General features: G+C 39.3%; 1 protein-coding gene across 4 annotated transcripts in view; it reads right to left on the bottom strand.

The window, feature by feature from the left end:
* The window catches only part of ATE1 (arginyltransferase 1), an 80,850-nt gene that overhangs the window by 29,023 nt on the left and 28,980 nt on the right, over positions 1-22,847 (bottom strand). For all 4 annotated transcript variants that reach the window (XM_071564432.1, XM_071564433.1, XM_071564431.1 and 1 more), the window contains exon 10: positions 18,916-19,015. In XM_071564432.1, the coding sequence (XP_071420533.1) occupies positions 18,916-19,015 (100 nt within the window). The remainder of the gene's footprint in view (positions 1-18,915; positions 19,016-22,847) is intronic.

Raw genomic sequence — 22,847 nt, 5'->3', positions numbered from 1 at the left:
CATGCCCTCAACCCATTATAAAAATGGAATTAAATTATCTTAAATTTCACTGAGATTTAAGGTAAATCTCACCACTTTTTTTGTCTATGTGCTCTGCAAAGAAGGAATTCCAAAGAAATACTTCCCTCTCCCCTCAAAATACCTTCAGAAACTGTTTTCTTTATTCTCCCAACACATGCTAATCCTACAAATCTCCTGAATTGTTTGATTCTGCTGTTTTCATCACTCAGTGTACACTCTAAATAGCTGCTTTCATCTGGTCCTCTTTCACAGAAATTATCCAAACTATTGAACACTTCCTAGCTTGTTTTTGAGACTGGGAACAGCCAACAGGTGTCTGAAAAGGCTCATGGGCTGTGAGAGAAAAGTTTGCTTTGCACTGAGGGGAAAAAAAGGAACATTTGGGACAGGTTTTGGTTTTTTTCCTTTCCCCTTTAGTCTCTCACTCTGTCCAGCTTGAGATGCAACAGTCCAGATTTAAAGACGAGACACAGCTCTGGGCATCCTCTAACAACTATTTCAAGCATTGCTCTCTCTCCTCCAAGACTTCCTGCCAAGGGCTTGTTCCTTCTCATTTATAAAGAACAGTAAGTGAGAATATTCCATTACTTGTTCTAAGCAACTAAAGCCACTCTCCATCTGAAGCCACCCTATCAAAGACACTGTGTCTGGAATAAAGTCAAAGGAGGAAAAAATTCTGTATGTTCAGGAGTGACAGTGTCAAAACTGTACTTGTATCATCTCCTTGATGAGTAGAGATAGACACATACTTAGATGAATACTTCTGAAAAGATAATTTAAAGATAACTTTGCAGGGGGCAGCTGTCAGTCTTTTATGTTCCTGTTCTTTGCATTTTGGGATCTACTCAAGCCAGTGTGTGTACAGTAACATTTCTGAACTGGGACAGAGGACATGAAATACCTGTGCCTGTTCCCACTCCACACCTCTGATTCCTTATCTCTGAGTAAGAAATATGGATGGATACACAGACAAGCTCCACATTAGTGATTTTGAGATTTCAGCAGCATTCACTGTTTAGATTAAACTCTCTGGGCTGAAATTGCATATGGTGTTTTACACTGTAGAGCCAGAAGTACAAACATTACAAAATGGTCCCTTCAAGAGCAATAAGGTGCATTATTTACCCTGAAACTGCTATTGTAGTCTGGTTCCAGACTTTGGATGGCAGAACAGCTGATTTATGGATTCTCAACTGCCCTAAATTGGCTGACTGTTTAAATCCAAAGCTGAAATAATAATACCCCAATGACAGACAAGTATGAAGACAACTCCTGGAAGTGAGAAACAAAGGGAAATATTACAAGTATGGAGCTTTTAAAAAAAAAGTTTACATAAAATTAGGGCCACTGTTTAAGCACATTTTCTAAGTACTTTTACATCACCAAACTATTAATGTATCTATTTTGCCTTCTTTACATTTCCCAAGGTTCCTCTTTTTTTGTATTATTTATTTTTGTTTGTATCTGCTAATCTCTGCTGTACACAGTGGTATTTCATTAAAATAGAGTATTGAAATTAAGTTTATCTTTCACTGTTGTTACATAAACTTTGCCTCTGATGTACAAAAATAAGAGATGCTGACATGAGATGGTACTTACAGGAAAACTCCACTGGCTGGAATTCCTGGTTGAAATTCCACAGATGCCACCAAGAGCAACAAAACATTACACAGCTTCAAATATTGCCATTTTATATCTCTCATTCACTAATATTTAGAAGCAGTGATACTAAACTGGCAGAATAGTGACATCAACACAAGACTGAGGTTCCAAAGAAGGTTTCTAATTCAAGGTGTAATTGTGCACATTTAGAGACTGAGACTCCCTACGAATTCAAAGAGCTGTTATGTTCAAAACATTCTACAGGAAAAATGATTCTGTGATTCCAAATAAAATATACAAAATCAGCTAATACTTACTGGAAATTTCCATTAAAAATTCAGCTGAGAACCAGCTAATTAAAGATGGTACCACTCAGATATTCTCCTGGAGCTGGAAACTTGTCCATAGAGAAGCTACTCAAGAATGCTAAAAAAGTAGCACAGTTTGAGAAACCTTGAGCAGAAAACAATGAGAGGGACAAGCTCATACATTAAAGGATTATTAGCTTCCCTAAGTTTTAGCCAACTTTTTCAAAAACTTGGTATTTTAAAAGCATATTACAGAAAAAAATGCAATATGTGTTGGTTTTTTACCGCAAAAAATCAAAGAGCTTGGGGCAATAAAAGTTGTATGATTACTGAAATGGAACTTGTTTATTTTGAATCTGCAGCAGAAATTCTTCAGGAGAGCCCAGCATTAAAGTTGGAAAGTGAGACCAAAAAACAACTATGACCAAAAGATAAAACCCAAGTAGGGGCCTCAAGAGGAATGCTTCGTTAGAGACACACCAGCCCTTGTTGACTTAGGTCTATCTCAAAAGGAGTTTATTTTGGCAGCTGTGAGAAGCAAAAGGAGGAAAAAAAAAAGAAAAATAATTGAGTGTTTCAATCATGTGGATCCCATATCTCTCTCTTGAAGGGCTGCCATAAACTGACAATATTTTCTGAGTTCATTAAGTTAAATATATGAAATTAAGTATTAAAGTTTATTTTCTTATATTTAATATGAAGTGAAATAATTACAGGGGAAAATATGCACAAGTTAATAGATCAGGACCAAGCTTTACCCCTATACACACAAAATGGTCTCACTGATATCAAATAGCTCTAAACATTTATTAATACCACACTAGCTGGAGTTATATCTAAAAGAACAGCATTCCTCTGTGGCTTACAGACATATTCCACAGGAAAACTAAAGGAATTCCCTGTCAAAAAGGCTCCTACTATATCCTTATCAAAGTAAAAACACTACACACCATGTTTATTTAGTAGAAAAAATAGGCATAAAATTAAATTGATAGAATTTAAATGAAAGTGAGCATGTTTTAATGTTTTTGTGGTTTTTTTTTCTGTACAACTGCACAGGGAACTAAAAACTTAAAATTCACCAGATCTAAACCAGCAGCACAACAGAAATGGGAATGAGGAAAGGGTGCATCATTTTTATGTTCATTTTACAAAACTACTGATCATGGTTACGATGTACCAAACAGTAAAACAATGTAAATTAAACATTTTAATATTTTGTGATAATTACAAGAAATTATTTTTGACAGTTAAGAAATCTCCTACTCTGAATCCTGTGACTCACTTCAACTCCAATCTGGTTTTTCCCAGCTTTTAAAGGAGCAATTCTAAAGGACAGCACAAGAGGAAAGGAGGTAAATTCTATAGATTTCATTTTCAGGCATCTATAAAGTTTCCAATTTACTCTTTATCCTTGAACAATGCATGGACTGCTCTTGCAACTTAATGCAGCTGCACATTGTCAGCTTCTGGATTAAAATGTTCAGGCCTGAGCACCAACAGGGCACAGAGAAACCTGTTTCTTCCTGCCCATCCATTTCCCTGGATTTCTAACAGGTTTTGGCAATTCCCTGCCTGCATGTCAGGCCTCAGAGCTCCCCCCTGCAGCCCTGAGTTCTGTGATGACTCCCAAGTCCACCTTCCCCAGCAAGCTCCAGTGCTCACCAGTGTCCCAGCTCCCCACGCCTCTCCTGGTGTCTCCCATCAGAGAGTTCTCTCTGGAGCCCCACACCTTCCCTTCTCCCAGCTCCAAAACTCAACTCTTCATCCGACTCAACCCCTCCTGAGCCCCCAGACACTCCGAGCTCCTTGTTCTGCCCAGCCCTGTGGATCAGCTCTCTCCATGCCTGCCCAGACCCATCCCACCTCCGGGAATATCCCTCCTGTACGAGACTCCCCCAAAGTCCTGCTCCAGCCTCTGACAGGGTTTCAAAAAACCCAGCCAAAACCACACACGACTTGCCAAAAATCCATCCAGACTAGACTCTGAGGGCAAGAAAATAAGACCTACCCAAGGACGTCTGGGCTGATGGTAGCCTTATACTGAATAAATAATTTCATATTTCACCTTCATGCCCCAGCTACCAACTCAGCCTGTGCAATATTTCAAGACATAATAAATACCAGACTAATTGACAGCTTTGCAAATTGTGAAACGCTGATATTCACAAGTTGAAATATACTCCTAATTAAGAATTCAGATGTGTGATGTTGGCTTAGATTAAGATATACTATGTGGGATTTTTAAAAGCATTTATAGGATTTATGCCACTAAATCATGTTGAAAAACAACGTCACTTTAAAATCTGCCACTCCAGTTTTTTTCATTTCTATTTGCTTTCATACATCTGAAAGCAAGAAATAATGTTCTGAAAACTATAATTCAAAATAGTACAAGATTTTTAACTTAAAGGCTTTCTATGAATACATGGTACACTAGACAAGTTTTTTTTAAGTCCAACAACAATAAAACTAGTAACAGCCAAATAATTTACTTGTAGTCATTCAACACTGAAATATCCATAGCCCAGTACAGAAGAAACAAGTTCAACAACATGCAAATAGGTGTTATAGTAATTTTGAGATAGAAGAAAAGAGTAAAATTGTAGGACAAAGGGGAGAGAACAGCACAGGAAAGTTTATCAGTAAAAACTTCATTTTGCAGGAGATTTTGAATAAATAATATTATGAAATTCAAGTTAAAGTATCCTTAACACACACAAAGAGATATTATTCAGATTAGAAATCTGAAGGAGACAATAAGGCAATGATAAATCTCAGTCTTTAAGTGTCTACAATTTATATTAGCAGACCAAGCAATGCGCCTCTGCCAAAAAATCTGAACCTACTTGTCTCTCTTACATCTGCAGATTAAAAACTGAATAAATAAATAAAAAGGCTTGCATTACCACAGTGTTCCAAGCATGTGTTAGAACTTAAAGCTTAACAGCAAGCAAAGCAACAGCTTTGTACTGATCTGTACCAAAGATCAGCAAGTAGATCTGCACAAGAATTCTGGACCATCAAAACAAATGGGCTTTGAAAGAAGTTTCATCTATTGTCCTCAAAAATGTTTATTTTCATAGTAAATTTCATTCATGAAACTAGCATTCTAATTTTAGGTCTGTTTTGTTTGTCAAGTGTTTGTTAAACAAGTTTGCTTTGTTTGCTGGGAGAGGAGGGTTTGTAAACAAAGGCCCTCTGTGCTCTCCCAGGAGTCCGTTCCCAGCAGGAGAACATCCAACCTCACCTTGGGACCATCCCGGCATGGGGAGCTCAAGAACCACAGGGCAGAACCAGCCCATCAGGGATGAGGCAAAAGCCTTAATGCAGAAACATGCCAGTTGTCACAAAGCTGGCACGTGGCCTCCCAAACTGGAGATGTGCAAAGAGAAGCACCACCATGCCAGCCCCACCGCCCACACAGACATCCCCTGGGAGAGCCAACAGCCCCAGAGCTGCAGGAACGGGGATCTGAACTGCCACCACAGCACCCACCAGCCCCCCATCACCCTGGAATCAAAGAACCAAGGCATGGTTTGGGTTGGAAGGGACCTTAAAGCTCATTGTGCTCCCTGTCACGGGCAGGGACACCTTCCACCAGCCCAGGTTGCTCCAAGCCCTGTCCAATCTGGCCTAGGACACTTCCAGGGATGGGGCAGCTACAGCTTCTCTGGGCAAACCTGTGCCAGGGCCTGTCCAGCTTTATAGTAAAGAACTCCTGCTCAATATCCCATCCAACCCTGTCCTCTGGCAGTATAAGGTTTTTAACTTAAAGGCTTTCTATGAATACATGGTACACTAGACAGTTGTTTTTAAGTCCAACAATAAAAGCCAAATAATTTACTTTTAGTCATTCAACACTGAAATAGCCATAGTCCAGTACTGAAGAAACAAGCCCAACAACAGTGGCACACACATGCAAATAGGTGTTACAAAATTCTGAGATAGAAGAAAAGAGTAAAATTGTAGGACAAAGGGGAGAGAACAGCACAGGAAAGTTTATCAGTAGAAACTTCATTTTGCAGGAGTTTTGAATAAATAATATTATGAAATTCAAGTTAATGTATCCTTAACACACACAAAGAGATGTTATTCAGACTAGTTTTCAAACTCCTTATACTAATGAATTCTCTCTCCTTAATTATAAACAAAGTATTAAATTTGTAATACTGGACTTCTTGCCAAGTAAGTTCGTTTTTAGCACACAAAGCTGAACAAAATGAAATTACAGTAGGAAATGTTGTGGCAGTCATTCTGCACACAGCTCTGCATTGGGCAGCAATGTCAGCACACAGGGGAGTGCTCCTGGCTCTGTCCAAGTGCCCAACACTATTCTCATGGCTGGTAACAACACATTCACTATTATGCTTTCATCTGAATTACTGCCATTTAAAGGTATACAAATGTCTACTTGCATCTTCAGAAAAACAGCCTGTTTAATGTTATGGATCCCCAAAGTCTTTGAGCTGAAGCATCAACACTTCAGTTTTCTCTTAATGCCAGATGTTTGGAAACTTTTCTTCATAATCACCTTCACATTAAAAACTGAGTTTGAAGGCAAATGGGCTGGAATGAGTAACTATACTACATGCTAGATTAAGTCCTGATCTTCCCAAAACCTGGTAATTCAACGGGGTATTAAACATACATCAATACAGGATTAAGGGACTATTAAAATCAGAACTGCACTTAAAAAGTCAAGCACTTTGCTGAGATTCTAAGTTTACAGTCCTCACTTTTCAGAGTTAAAATAATTAAAAATTGCCCAGGCAATCCCCTTGCTTTATTTCAAAATCAATAAATGTGCATGTGCATCTTGAAATGTAAAAGCAGCTTCATGCAGTTCCCTGCATTTTAAACACACTTTTAACACAGAAAACAAAGTATCATAAACAACTGAATGCTTAGCATCACATGCCAATAAATATTGACACAATAGAAGTTTAAATGACTAAAACTTCAGTAAGTTTGAATCAAAGTCAGTTTAATGCAGATCTACATGTTTACAGGACAGTGGTCATAACTATTTCTGCCTCCTGTTCAGCCTTGGTGGTACCTGAGGCTGCTCCAACATGCAGGAGCTGCAACTGGGGGGGGGGGGGTACTGTGGGCTACTGGGGGGCTACTGGGGGTCATGGCTTGACAGAAACCTGGCACGTTCCAACTCCACCACCATCCCCTGCAGATTTGGCCCAAAATGCATAAAGAGTTCAAAAATCTCAGGGAAGGAACAACACCTGGAGTTTTAAGAGCCTCTCAGGAGAAGGTTCACACTTTCTTTTCATTGTTGCTGCTCTAAAGACGTGCAACCACCACAGAGGCAAGAGGATGAAAGAAAGTCCATTTTACACAGAATTGAGTCTGTAGTGTACTAGAGATTTGAAGTATTTTCATGGCAGCTTGCAACTTTTTTGACTTAATACTATTGGCTTGAGGGATATCAGTATCTTTTTTTCTTGGATCATCGCTAACTTTTTCTCACATCACAAGTAAAGCAGGTAAATGAACTATCATTGAAAACTTCCTCAGAAGGTGGGGCTGTCAATACAGGCACTTAGGGCTAACGAGCCATCAATGCAATCACAAGAAGACATTCAAGGTGTAGTTTCTTTATAATCCTCCACTGATAGAAAATCATTTTGTGCTTATAAATCCATTAAACCATCATCAACAATAAACAGCAAAAAACCACACTGTTCTGAAAAAGAAACCAATTTATCTTCTACAGTAAAGTTTCAGTCAGGGCTTACAAACTGGACTCTGTTGGAAGCACACAACGACTTGTGAGAAACATAAAATATCATCTTGCAACAATTCTGGCTGCACAGGTGCTGCCCTTGGGGTCCTTTCTCAATGCCACACCCCGTTCAAAAGGCACTGTGTTGGAGAAGCCCCAAAGCCTCTCCCTCCTGACCCTCCTGCACAGCAGGCTCAGACTGCCCAGAGAAGCAGGGGCAGACGTTGGGAAGGGCTGTCTGGCTCACACTTGGCACTACATTTTATTCAGATCCTTCACTGTCACTGTATCACAAATGGAGGATGCAGAGAGTAGCAAGTCCCCTCAAAATATACTGTAACATCTCTCCACCTTCCTCTTTTCCCCTTGAATGGGAGATAATTAAAAAGCAATTAATAGCAAGGCACACAGTGCCAACTGGTAAAGACTAAAATGGAAAGAATGCAAAGAAAAAAATAAAAATCCATAAATCATGGCTGAACCACACCAAGCATTTTAGCACCAAGCAGCACTTGAGAACAGTAACCTTAATAGCTTAGATAAATAAATAAATAAAATAGATCAGGGGAACAAAAACCTCATCTTGTCTTCTGTCCATTCATAGAACAACAACCCATTTTCTGTTGGAATGAACAGAGAATTTGGGTCCTATGTACTTTTGCTCCACGAACCCATCCTTCTTCAATTAATTGACAATGGAGTCATTTTCAAACCCTTTTTTTTGTCATTCCAGCTCAGTGTTCTTTGTGAAAACATTTTTATGCTGAACAAGAAAAGGGGAGGCAGCAAACAGCATCATATGCCATTAAGACAGATAGTCTACTCCCTTGAAATTTTTCTAGAAAGAATCCTCAAATTCCCCGACACATCTAACACATCAAATAACTGCTCTGAACAGTTTCAGTCATTCCTTTTAGAGCAGTTCAGTTTTTCATCTGAAAACAACTAAACAAAATAAAGCTCTTGGCAGTGCTTAAGTCTCACAGGACAAGCAGAAACCTCAGGGCAGTGTCTGGAAACAGCAAGGGAGGTTTCGTGTGGTTGGGTTTTTTTTTTACTTTGCACTCAGAAGACAACAATTCACCAAAGTCCCAGGTCTCCACCATAAGGTAACCTTAGAAAGCCTTTGGGAACTGATTTTATTAGATTAAGAAAAAGCTTTAAAGAAGTTGTAACAAAAATATTTCGTTCCTCCACTGACCCTCCTGCCTGGGGTCCTGTCTGAGCAACCTCTGAGAGCCCCGGTGCCCCCAGGACAGTCTGTGAAAACACAGCACCACCCAAGAGCCTGACAAGGCTCCACAAACCTCCACCACTGTCTCTAGGACCAGTTAAAGAAAGCGCAGGCTTGGTCTTAAATTAATTGCATGTGAATAACGGTGGTGGCCACCACAGGATGACATGAAATGAGCTCTTCCCCCTACCAGGGCTATGCTGGTGCTGTGAAAACATGATTAATTACCATCCTCTGCAACCCAGTACTATCACACCCTTGCTCTGGGGTTTTATTCTTCATTTATTACTTTCTTTGAGCTGCCACTTCCAGTATTTACAATAGTACTATAAATAGTTCTTTACTACAATAGGGAAGATAAAATTCATCCAGGAGATGCCCATAAGCAGTGTAAGGAACAACCAAAAAGCCCTCTGTGTTTTGTTGACTCATTTAATGCAATATTCTCTCCGGAAAGAAAGAGAAATGCAGCTTTTAGCACAGACTTAGCTGAAGCAGAATGGGCAGCAGAGACATTCGAGAGCAAATATCCATGTGCCTTCACAGTCACGTAGCCACAAACCTTGACACTAAAAATAGCTCAGCCCACATCCAAATTTAGTCCATCCTGAAAACTCTGTAGTTGCACAATTCCCATTTTTTCTCCTTGCCTCCAGAGCTCACCATCTCCTTTAGTACAATGAAGGCAGTAACTCACATTATACAAACAAATGTCAGAAGCTGATCTCACCATCCCAGGGCCTAATTTTAGGCACCATTCTCTAGGACACAAATACACTGGTCACTGAAACTCTTCCAGATTGCTTAAAAAAATGACAACAAGCTTAAAAAATGACACTTGGAGAAAAGAAGGAATTGAGAGGTATTTCTGGTGGACAACTGGTTGAGGGTTTTAGCAAGAATGAGAAAAGCCCATGAAGAGAGATGCTGGCAGCTATCAGGTTTACAAAGAAAGGTGTTGCAAAAAACCCCACAAATACAACAATAAGAGAAATTATATTTACTACTCTTTAGGAAGAAGAGTTCAGGTCAGATGTTGAGAAAAAGAATTTCAATGGGAAGACCACTAAAGCACAAGAATATATAAGTATATAACCACCAACACACAAACACATTGGTTGTGGTACAAAATTGTAGTTGAACCTGTGCTGCAGAAAAGGGATGAACTGCACAGTCTGTGATTCCAATTCTTCCTCCTGGCTCCAAATCACTCCCCTCTACTGCATTCTGGGACTCTCATTCCCATCCAAATACTGATGCTGAACTTCTTGCAAACTAGACTGTTCTAGCACTGTGTTTAATATCAGGATTGAGGATAAATAATAGAACCTTTTGCTCGTTAATTATACTTTCACTTGGAGACTCAGTACAGTCGGCAGCTAAACAAACCCAGACAAAGAAAATAATCATTCAAAGTAATGAATTGTCATCTAGATTAAATGTAACACTCCAGAGAAATGTACTGAGATACCTCTGTAAAATTAATGAGGTCTTAGTTAAACCAGGCCTTATTAAAGTATCTCCCATTAAATCTTTCCTGGAAAATTGGAGAGAAAACATCTCCTGCAGATTAACTGGCTTGTCAGCCAGAGCCTACTGTAAAGACCACAAGTGAAACACAGCAGAGCCAGGAAAAGCAGGAGCTCCAGCCTTTCAGACCACATAAATTCCACTTGACAAGATTGCCTAATTACAGCTAATATCATCAGCAAAATTGCAAAAATAAGAGTGGTTGGATTTGAAGTGAGATGAGAGATCCAATATTCCAAGTGTTGCCACTTCCAATAAATGTGGTGCCCAGGTAAAACCAACCAGTGTTTCAATGACTTCAGTGACACATTTGAAGTGCTGACTTTTCCCTGGGACACAGGAACTTGAATATTTTGCTCTGAAAACTGGCATGGCTGTGAACAACTTCACACAGGGACAATGCCAGGCAAAGTGAGGAGCATCTGCATAAATATGTTTTAACCTTTTGCAACACACACTGTAGATGTCCATCTCTCCATATTCAAGTTCACTCACTTCTGGGAATGTCCACAAAGAGACAAAGACAAAATTCAGAAGTAAGAGGTGGTCAAGTAGTGTTTGAAGACCATTCAAAATGATTAAATCAACAAAAAATGAAGTGAAGCTGATTTGTAGCAGCACTATATTAATTGGTTTGCTTGGCAGAAGCCTTAAAAATGCATTTAATTCCAAGCATTCTTACACTTGCTAGGAAAGACTAATGTTTTTATATATCTATAATTGGAAAATTCTGAAATGGGAATTGTGACCTCATTCCTCAGATGAAGGAGAAAAAAGAAAGACATGTGAATTGTGAGGTATATTATTCCCCCTCAAAACAAAAAATCTCATCTCCAAGAAAACCAACCAACCAAAACCCCACACCTCTTTTGTGTCTGTATTTCCCAGTTTACAGTTCTCACTTTCATTGCTAATGGTTGCTATGGAGTCCCCAAACGAGCCTTCAAATAAGATTTAGTGTAAGTCAGCAACAAGCAGTGAATTTATGACTGTGCAGAATCATGAATTAGACATGATAGATTTCTACCAGCCACTCTCATTCAGAAAATGCTTTGCCTCAGGTTTATTAACATGATCCTGAATAAATCTTGTGAGCAGCTCCTTTTGAAAGAGACAGGCAAGTTACCTCTAGTAACTCAGAAAACATCCACCAGAAGAGAACTGGCCAACAATTTGACAAACCACACCTCTTACTATTGGGTTTTTGTGAAAATAAGGTAAAATTTTAGTTTGCTAAAGTCTTAAATTAGCAAAATCACCTACTCCTATTTAATAACATTTATTTCTCCAGTAGAGAGAAGAAAAGCACCAAAAAAAGTTTATTCAAGTTGAAGAGATTTGTTTTGTAATCAAAGACCTGTGAAATAAAAAGTTAGAGATACACAGATGAAACTGCAGAAAGGCCATTTCTCACATGCAACTTCACTCTGAAAATTACTTTCAGATACAATTCCTTCAATGCTTGTACAAAATACACCCCAATATTTCTGCTTTGAGACACGTTTATTTTCTCAAGGGACAGTGATGAGAAAGAGATTTGTTCACTACAGCAATAGAACAAACTTAAAAGCCTACAAATAATACAATCAGGCATAAATATTATTTTCACTTCACATCTTAAACTTCAAGTAAACAACTGAAAAGAAATCCAGATTTCCAATATTGGAAAAATAAAGCCCCAGGGACATGTTCACTTTTCTCCCAAAGGAGTTCTAAATGATAAAAAAATAAGTCCTAGTTCAAAATATTTTACCAGGAAAAATAAAGTTAAGCAAAAAGACACAGCTGAGATTTGTGTTTGTTTCCAGCAGAAAAACAGAACTGCAATTGGTTTTAATCCTATAAATGCTCTGTGAAATTTGGCACAGCTTCAACACTTGCACCAGGGCAAAACTAATAATTTGCCAATTACACACAGTGGAAAAAACCCAGCTTAGGATGAAAAAATAAAGTGATTGAATAATTACATTCACTGTCTTTACCTGCTATGAAAACAACATGGAAACTGAAATTCTGCTTTAAATAATAATATTTTCAGTGGAACCCCCCTGTCACCATTAGTTATGGCAGGAGCATCTCCTTATTTCTGCTTGTTGATGCCCTAATAATGCAGTTTTCACAACCTGCCTACAAATGTCTTAAAACAAAAAGAAACACAGGAAGTGGCCTCAAACACTTTGTAAGCTGTTAGAAGTAAAAAAAAATAAAAGCTTTTAAATATTTGTCACTAGCATTACATCCAGAACTACAGAACTAATAATTTCTCGACCATGGTATTTCTATTCTGCCCCACATTCTCATAGTTATTTATTCCAACATGTTGAGTTCCATTTATTTAGTGTGGGCTTCCAGATAAGGAGAAGGGAAAGAGAAAGCTTTTATGGAAGAAAGAAACTAAAGGAAAAAAGTTTAAAAAAGAAGAGGGGAGCAGCTGAAGGGACACTGCAGTCCTGAATATAACACCTGATTGCTCAGATCCAAAGCAGACATCAGACCTTCTAGTCAAAACACAGTTGATAAAATACATGCACAGAGATAAGGACTTTTTGCACCCGTTATTCCTTTAAGGAATATTAAAGCAGCTTAATTTTCATAAGCACTTCAAACATACACTGAATCAATCACCTAAAATCCTTTTGGGAGCCTTGGCTACTTTAGAAGAGTTCTTAAATTCCCTTTGGGTTTTAATGCCTGAACTCCAGTATAATTCAGAGTAGTCTTTTCCTCCTCAGACCCCACCCCAAACCAGCATAAGGAACACAGAGGGTAAGAACAAATCGGTGCCCAATTTCAGCTGCTGATGCTCATGGAGAGGAGGATCCCAACGAGTGGGGAAGTGCAGTGAAGAAATGGAAGGAAGGAGGGAGGGAAACAGTTCAAAGTGATGTTAGCAAGACACACACAAAACCAGGGATTATCCCCCCTACTTGTGCAATTTATAATTTTCAGGGCTTTATTATGATATGTTTTTGTCCCTATTATTTGCTGTTTCTTTTCAACAGCCTTGCCAAAAAAACCCACTGTGTTGTCACAGCTTTTATTGCTTCCTTAGAGTAGATGATGGTTTCACAATGCAGATACTTCATTTCTTTATCACCAAATGGTATTGCAAACAACACCCTGGCAATGTGTAACAACTACTGACTTTTGGGGATATTTAGTTGACTATTTATGACTTGGTTATACAAAGAAAAAAATTGTTTTGCACTAATTGGAATGCAGATTTATTCCTACAAACCAACTAAATTAATCCTGGAAAAGCCACTAGTTGATGTGCTAAGACTTGAGCAGAGCAACTCCCATCCTCCAAACTGCTCCCAGCTCATTGTATTTTCCCATTATCAAGCTAAATAATAATACCAGTGAGCAAACCTCAGCTTATTGAAAAGGTTAATAAATTCCACAGTCAGGCATGGGGGGAAAGTCTGGACAAGCAAGGATGAGCCAGAGCTGTGTGGATGTCCAGGCTCCCACTGGAGGCACTGCACTGCTGCAGGGGGAGTGATGCTGAAAGGCCTGAAAGCAGCCAAAGAAATTGGCTCTCAAGTGCCATAAAATTCCAGGGGCACCACTCACGGCCACAGTCAGTCCGAGGTATTTAGTTTGAGAATGATTAATCACAGTTGAATCAGCCTTTTGTTTCTTTTTTGACATTTCAGAACCCTTTCTAGTATTCCATCTATCTGAAGTCTGGCCATGACTTGATACCGAAGGAGACTGTTTGAAATAATTCCATTTACTTTGGCCTGCATACAAGTCTGGATAAAGGTTTCAGTCAAAACACCTCTTCTCATCATAGAATGGTCTGAAAATGGCACACAGATAACACAGCAAGAGGACATTAAATCTGTTGTGCACTTCCAAGTACACTGGGAGTTATTTACCAGCATCAGAGGAGTGGCTTCAGGGAAAGCAGATTATTGACCAAAACAAGTACTGATACAAGCTGCAAATGCTGTGTTTGCATGCAAATATTGACACAGAAAAACCCTCACAAAACCCAGGACTAAGGGAGCTCATGTAGCAAACGTCACCCATAAATCCTCCCTAACACAAGAACTTTGGAGGAGAAAGTGATTTAAGGTCAACAGAGACCCAATGGCAAATATAGCACCAAGTACACTTACTATTTACACCAGAAACACAAACCCAAAACCTGTTTAATGTCACCCACCACGAAACCCAAAATCAGCATCAAAGGACTGCAATGGAAAGAACAGGAAAGCTCTCAAAGATTTCAGTAGAGATTGGAAAATGTGAACTATTAACATAGAGCCATGGAGTAAAATTTTATACTTGAAAGATACAGGATAAAGCAGAATATTATTACAGAAAAAAATCCAAGGTCCTCTCAAGCATCTCTCTTATATGGCTGTTTGCTGAAGGTGCTCCTTTTATTTCTGTAATTCTGTAAATATGTTTGTAAACAACAGACCTTAAGTGAAAATAACAAGTACACGCACAGGACTTAAAACGTATCAGAAGCAACCCTGAGACCAACCTCATCTGAAAGTAAAATACTTTCTTATACTTAAAATTTTATCACATGCTCCAAAATGCATTAGGAAAAAGACTTGGCATCTCATGACTCCTGGAAAATTTTCCAGGAGTCGACTTTCCAACATAAGAACCACCACATCTAACAGAGCCTGAGAAGGTTTACCACAAGGTCGTGAATTTCTTCAGAGAACCATTTTAATGTTGTATTACCCTAACCTACCCTGAAAAAATGGAACAAAGCCACTGCTTAAGGTTTTTCCTTGGATTTTTCCATATTAACACAGTTAATAGGACTACAGAAATCCTTTAGTCTCAACTGAATGTAGATTTTATTTTACCAGTATATAAATATTAACCCATACATGGGAACAAATCAGAGAGGCTGGGAACTAAAAAACAGTCTATTATCACAATATATTCCCTACTCCATCTTCAAGTAATTTCCCTAGGAGTCCACTGTTTTAAAATTCCATTGCAATCAATGCAAAGACTGCTTGGGAACAAAAGGAATGGGAACAGTGAGTCAAAAGGGAGCTTTATTTTTAAAAACCTCTATAATTATGTCTGATCCATGGGCTAGATGATACTCTAACCATTCATCTTCCTGCCAGAATTCTCCAGCTCTGCTACTGAGCCACAGGAATCCTGAGTTGGGGATCTGCTGGCAGGACACTCAGGACATCTTCCACTGGATAACACACTATTCATGCCACAGGTTGTACCATTTGTGGAATGAGAATCTTTCAGATGAGAAGGTCACATACTGACCTCCAATAACATCTTCTCTGCCAGTTTAGCCCCTGAACTGCTCAGCTGAGGCTAAATATATTTAGCAGCTGCTGAATATTATACCAAATTAATATTATTCCAAATTAAAAATTTAAATTATATCATTATTATACCAAACACCAGTCACTGGTATATATGATCAGATATTACTAGTGCTTTAAAAGAAACAATGTTTGACTCTACATTCACAAAAGAGTGAGAAACCAGAAGAGATGTCTACAGCTTGCATTGCAAGAAGGTACCTCTGCAGGGCAAGGCTTTAGTGACTGCTGTTGGATATTCCATAGCTCCAGTCCTGGAGCCATGTGCATTCCCAACCAAAATGTCAGCTATGCCCTCAATATGCACAACACTAAACACCAGCCTTGCACTGCAATAGGAATACAAGATTTCCTTGAACAGATTCCCAATTAATCCTACTAGGTCTTGTACAGCAGCCTGAGTTTTACTCCATGCAAAGGGGACACTGCCAAGTTCCTTCAATCTACACCCTAAAGTCACTCTTCCTCATAAATCCCAAGTCATCCCTTTCTAACCAGCAGGAAGAGGCTCAGCTGTTGGTACAAAGCAGTAGCCAAAGCCAGGCATCCTTGCTAGAAGTTGTGCAGTACTGCATGGCCATCAAAAACCAAATGCATCAGCTTAGGCATTTTCACTGACCAGGAGAAGGAAAATTTTCAAGTAGTTCCCAAATTTCATGACTTCATTGTAGTTAATTTTGTATAATTCTATGTATGTATGTGTTCAACATAAGACACTGCTTATGCAGAGAAGTGACACTGTGTTGAGCCTCCAGTTCTAAGGACAAAATTTCCAAAGAAAATTGCAAGCAGAGGATAAAACCCCAGTGGGCTTAGCTTCCCAGCTCCTTCTTTATTTTTTTCCTTCATTTAATTTCCTTACCTGCCATCAGTTTAACAACAGTTGCCTACAGCCCCTCATTCCTTCCACTTTAATACCATTAGGGGAAGGGAGCCTCTCACATCTCTATTAAACTACAATAAAGCAAAGTCTCCAGCATGTAATGCCTCTAAGCCAGCCAGGCATTACTGCAATTACTTAATCTGCAAAGTCAGTACTTCCCCACCCTCCTTTAGACTCCCAATCACTTCACAGGAGCAGGAGCATTATCTGACACATCTCAGAGCTTAGCCTTAAAATGTGTTTCCGGTGTGTTATTTCAGTGAGGGGAAAGCGGAACTATACACAATTAATGCCAACTTGATTTGCAATTGCAATAGTTTTGGTTACTTCTAAAACAAATATATCTAGGAAAAGATAAAATAGAATGAAACCCCCTGCAATTCATTTATTAAATTATTGCTCTCCCAACACAGAGCACTGTGTGTGTCTGTGTGTGTTCTAATTTTCTTCCTCTAATTTTCTTTCTTCTCCTGCCCAGCCCCAGCTTTTTACCTATCTGAGCCCTCTGCCATGTGCAGGTTTCTGGAAGACTAAAACTGATATGCTACCAAAGCACAGTCATATCAGATAGTCATTAAGTCTGAGCAAGGGAAGAAAAAGAGCTTTTTTTTTGAGTGAAACAAAAAGTAAAATACTCCTACTACAATTTAATCCATTTCCATTACTTAAGAATGAAATGTAGAAGCATCGTGGGAATCTTATACTCTTGATGCAAACATTTTCAAATAGCAGCACAGGCCCAAAAGCACAGACACCACATTATCATAAATAATTCCAATGTATAGTGGCTCTTGAGGTTAGCAATGAATCTTTGTATTTAAATAGTTTGCTGGCTACTTTAACACATTTATTTAATCCATGTATACAACGTTCATGTTTTTAATAAAACACTACAAGCAGCTGAACCTGAAGTTTCTTGGCCATGATATCTTTCAAAACTGGGACACTTTTTGCCAGAGTTGTTTCTTTTCTTGGGTGCCCTAATGAACCAAATGCATTCTCTTCACAGGTCTTGAATCCTGCAGGTTGTAGAATAGACAAGGGATGTTAAATTGCAGTGTCTCAACATGAACAAACCATCCCGAACTTTTAAATACCTCTGAAGAGAAAGTAATCAGAACCTGGTGATGTGACAGCCTTTAAGATGATTTAAACGACAGGCAGTGCTTTCCAACTCACCCATTTGCTTCCCTCAAACTTAAAGACTCTCTTTGTTTGGTCAGCAGATTCACCTGATAAATTCAAGGTGCCAAAAGAGACACACACACAGACAAACATCTTCTAACAAAACCAGAGGGAGGGATTTGTTGTTATTTCCAGAAGACCGAATCATCATGGTATAGACTATAATAAAGCTGAAATGGTTTTTCCTTCACAACCATCACTTTAATGAGCCTCACAATTTTTTGGCTATTGGGAAACTAGCTGAAAACACTGCAGATTTTTAGCACACTTCAAGGGGGGGAAAAAAGAGATTAAAACCCTGCATCTCTTATTCTAGATTTTGTGAGGTTTTATCTTTCCACATTATTAACAGACACAAATGGTTATGTGTAAATGTTCAGTACTTGAAATTGTATGTTAGTAATATTCAAAAGCAATGACACACAGTGAAAAGGTACCACATTCACAAGACCTAAAAACACATAGGAAAGATACTCTTAGGCACTCAGGTCTGAACTAAGCTGAAGCCAACAGGGTTACAAAGGAGTTTGGTGACAGGGTGGTTATTTTAAACATCCTGGGGGTTGTCCTGACCCTCTCCTCTAAAATCTGCCACCTGGCTCGAAGCTGCTGCTCACCAAACTTCTCTCTGGTTTCATGAGCAGAGCAAGTCCCCATCTTTAACAAAAAACAAAAAGAGGAAAAGCCCAAGCACAGCCAGGACCACAAAGGATTTTATCAGTGCCTCTGTCACCAAGCAACAGCCCCACAAACATGCAAACCTAAAAAAGGGAGAATTTCAGTCTGTTGGAAGAGATACTGTAAACACAAGATAACAGGTAACCCAATGACAAACCATTATCTGACAGCCTTGAAAACCCCTCTCTGAACTGTTCTTAAGCCAACTTGTAATAAATAGCACATGCAGTTAAATTTAAAAAAAAATCCTAAGCCAAGTTAAATAGTAACCAACATTCACATTTAACCATCTAAAGTCTACATGAAAATCCAAAATGACAGTTACAAAATATTATCTTGCTATGAACACTGCCCAGAGCTTGGAATAATTGCACACGAAGGAAATAAGTACAAACACACTTTACCTTGTATCTCATTTTGGGGCATGAATGAATGTAGAAACCCATATAATAAAAACAGAGATCAGGAGCTTTTTCATGCAGTTGCCTTGTAAAAGCAATTTCCCTGTGAAAGGAAAGAAAAGACTAATTACATTTGAATATGATTCTTAAGTTATTTTACCTCTTCATACTGAATATTTAACAGCTACCTGGCTCTTGATCTATTTAAAGGACAAGACTTCTAAAAAATAAAAAATGAAGATCATAAACTCCAAATGAATGCTTAAAAAACCCCTAAACATAATAAACTGAAAATTAATACCTAAAAACCAATCAAACAAATCACCAAAAGGCACAACACCAAGTCAGGCCTACACATACATTCATTTTTGTGCTTTGCCCTGCCAACTGCCTGACTTGAAATTTAAATAAAAATTATTAAGAGCCTCTGGTTTCTTGTTAATATTCATGTACACTGGAATTCTACAGAAATCTGACCCAGCAATTGCACAGAGAGACTAACATGGCTCAGGAAAACATCAGCACATTTTCAAAAAATAAGACTCAAGGATAAGCCTCTTCTCTGTTCTATTATTTATGCTCCAACAATTTGCACTGAAAACATCCATCTTTATGCAACAAAAGGTATTTTTCACCCATCCCATGTTTGTTGGTATGATTTTCTCATTTATTTTGAAAGAAAAGTGTCAATGTATCCCAAAATAAATTTGCTTTTTATTTTACTCGCACAAGAGAAGCAATATTATTACAAAACCAGTGCTTCATCTATAATGATAATTTTTACAACATTTCTAACTTTGCAGATCACTTTTGTAACAAATTTGATAAAAGATGGATGTTGGCTTTTGTTTTCAATGTCAAATAAGATGTCCCTGCTCATTGCAGGGTGGTTGGAGTAGATGTTTTTCCAACACAAGCTTTTCTATGATCCAAGATATGAATACCTGCATATAGGAAGCATATACAAATAGTGGAGGTCTTTTATAATTTAATATTAAATTAGTAATAAGGATATTTAAATGCACTGAAAATTTAACATTTCAGTTGCATGTAGTTTGTTGAGACCATCACAAGTTTGTTATAACTCTGTATCTATATAAACATCTGTTCAAAAACAGGAGACTGCCCCACAAATTGAAGCTCCTCCACATCTGAAAACCCAGGGAAAACAGATTCCAGAAGTGAGATTTACATACCACCGAAAAGGCACAAAGATGCACTTCCTATACAGAATCTTCAATCCATAGCATGAAGTTAAAGCAACTCACTGTGTCATGCAGATTACCCTGGGCCTAATTAAACAAACACCTTCCTGCAACTCAAAAGCTGGAATACTACAGGGAAAAACATTATCCCTGCATTTCAAAATCTCTTTAGAATCATAGAATCATAGAATGGATTGAGTTGGAAAAGACCTCCGAGATCATCAAGTCCAACCCTTGGTCCAACTCCAGTCCCTTTACCAGATCATGGCACTCAGTGCCACGGCCAAGCTCAGTTGAAAAACCTCCAGGGATGGGGAATCCACCCCCTCTCTGGGCAGCCCATTCCAATGCCTGAGCACTCTCTCTGCAAAGAATTTTTTCCTGATCTCCAACTTCAATTTCCCCTGGCAGCGCTTGAGCCCATCGTGCCCCCTTGTCCTATTGCTGAGTGCCTGGGAGAAGAGACCAACCCCCACCTGGCCAGAACTTCCCTTCAGGCAGTTCTAGACAGTGCTGAGGTCACCTCTGAGCCTCCTCTTCTCCAGGCTGAACACCCCCAGCTCCCTCAGCCTCTCCCCTCAGCACTTGTGCTCCAGTCCCTTCTCCAGCCTCGTTGCTCTTCTCTGGCCCTGCTCCAGCCCCTCAAGCTCTTGCCTCAACTGAGGGGCCCAGAACTGAACACAACACTCAAGGTGTGGCCTCCCCAACGTAGAGTGCAGGGGAAGGGTTACTGCCCTGGGCCTGCTGGCCACGCTATTTTTGATACAGGCCAGGATCCCATTGGCCTTCTTGGCCACCTGGGCAAGGCTCTTTCCAATTGGACTACACCACCAGATCTAATAAAACAAAAGGACTTGAGCGAACAGGAAGTGAGACAAATAGACTTTAATGTAATGAGGTAAAAATTGGGCTGCAGCAACAAGTTTTACCACAGGCAACAAGGCTTCATGCAACCCAATCAGTGCCCATGACAGCAAAGTGAGCTGAACCACTGCCAGTGTCTCACATTCCTGCAGCCTCCAGGGATATGCCCCAGGTAAGGACCCTGAGCTAAGTTCATGCTCCATCCTTCACTTATCTCTCCAGCCAACCTCACTCCAGGCAAAGTTTTACTGGGAGGATGCTCTAACACCCTTTTCTTCCTGCTTTCCAGGAGTGTGTGCTGTGATCCAGTGCAGGAGAGGCCTCTGCCTCCATCATTCCACACAGGGGCACCACAGAGGTGCCACTGAAGGGCACAACACACAGTTCCCTACATGCCTGGCACTTGAGTCTTCCCCATGGAAAAGGGACCACAGACCTGCAACTCCCTTTTTGTAGACCTTTCATTTATGGTCTGTATCTAAAGAGTGGGAATGGCACAAGAGTTTGTGTTTGGCAAGAGGAGTCAGAGAGACAAACATCCATCTCATCAATACAGAATTCAGAATTAGTATTTCAGTGCCACATAGCCCAGTTCCAAAAGAAGTTCAAAGACCTGTCCTCCTGCTACAGAGGGGTTATGAATACTATGATTGTTTATTACTCATGTAGTAGGGGGAAAGTTCAATTTCCTGATTATATGAACGGGAGTCACTCAGTATTTCTGGATGATTATTTTTGTTCTTTAGCAAGAGTGGTTTTTCCAAGTAGCTTCTTCTCCCCTCATGCTTTACTCACATGCCTACATATTTCAAATAATACTCAAATCCCATCCTTTCTACAACTCAGCAGCAAAATTTCTCCAAGTGGCATGAAGTGGAAGTGACAGCACTGCAAGGCAGTTTAACCCCTTGGGAGTAAAACTGGCAACAGCTTCGAAGGTATCAGATTCCTTTGCGATTTCCTAAATCCTTCCTAACTCGACTTCTTTTTTTCCCTTTTTTGAAAGAAGAATAAGGTTGGCTCTCTCTAAGACTGTTGGGAACTCATTTTTATTGCCTCAAATGCTGCAGAATTTACAAGCTGCTTTTTCACAAGTTGAGCCATGCATTCATGGTGCACTGACAAAGCTTTATATTTATTATGTAGAAAATTTAAAATCATTTTGAGAATTCCTAAGCACGGATCCTGTCAGTCTATTATTACATAAAGTAACATGATATGTGCAAATATTAAAAAACAATTCTTAGGGGGACTTAGTGTTTTATGTGTTTATCTTGCAAGGAAAAAAGTAGTCAAATTTCAAGTATCTTGCATATGTAATACAGTATTTAAAAATATTATAAAAAATAGAAAATCACAGGAGTTCCAGTAATTTTCTACATTTGTTAATTTTGATTAATTCTATAAAATTGCCAGTGCCACTGAAAGGCTCAAAAAATCATACTTCAGACTCTTCCAGGTGCAGACCACTGGAGATGCTACAGCAGCAGCTTCGTTAATTTTCACACTGACTTTGAGGTTGGCCCTGATTTGTGCTGGAACTGGAGCAGATGACCCCAGAGGTCCCTCCTGACCTGAAACTCTTCTGTGCCTCTACAGTTTCTCCTGCCCAGAGAGGGGGTGGATTCCCCATCCCTGGAGGTTTTGAAACTGAGCTTGGCCGTGGCACTGAGTGCCATGATCTGGTAAAGGGACTGGAGTTGGACCGAGGGTTGGACTTGATGATCTCGGAGGTCTTTTCCAACCCAATCGATTCCTTCATGAAAAGGAAACAGGCAGTGACAGCCAACATGAAGGAAATGTTTGAGCTCTTACTAAAGGTGATATATGTGGAGAAATTGCACTTGAGGACTCAACTGATCCAGG

The sequence above is a fragment of the Pithys albifrons genome, chromosome 9, assembly GCF_047495875.1.
Source record: "Pithys albifrons albifrons isolate INPA30051 chromosome 9, PitAlb_v1, whole genome shotgun sequence".
In the NCBI taxonomy this organism is placed as follows: Eukaryota; Metazoa; Chordata; class Aves; order Passeriformes; family Thamnophilidae; genus Pithys; species Pithys albifrons.
The sequence above is the reverse complement of the archived record's forward strand: the minus strand, read 5'-3'. Positions and strand labels throughout refer to the sequence as shown.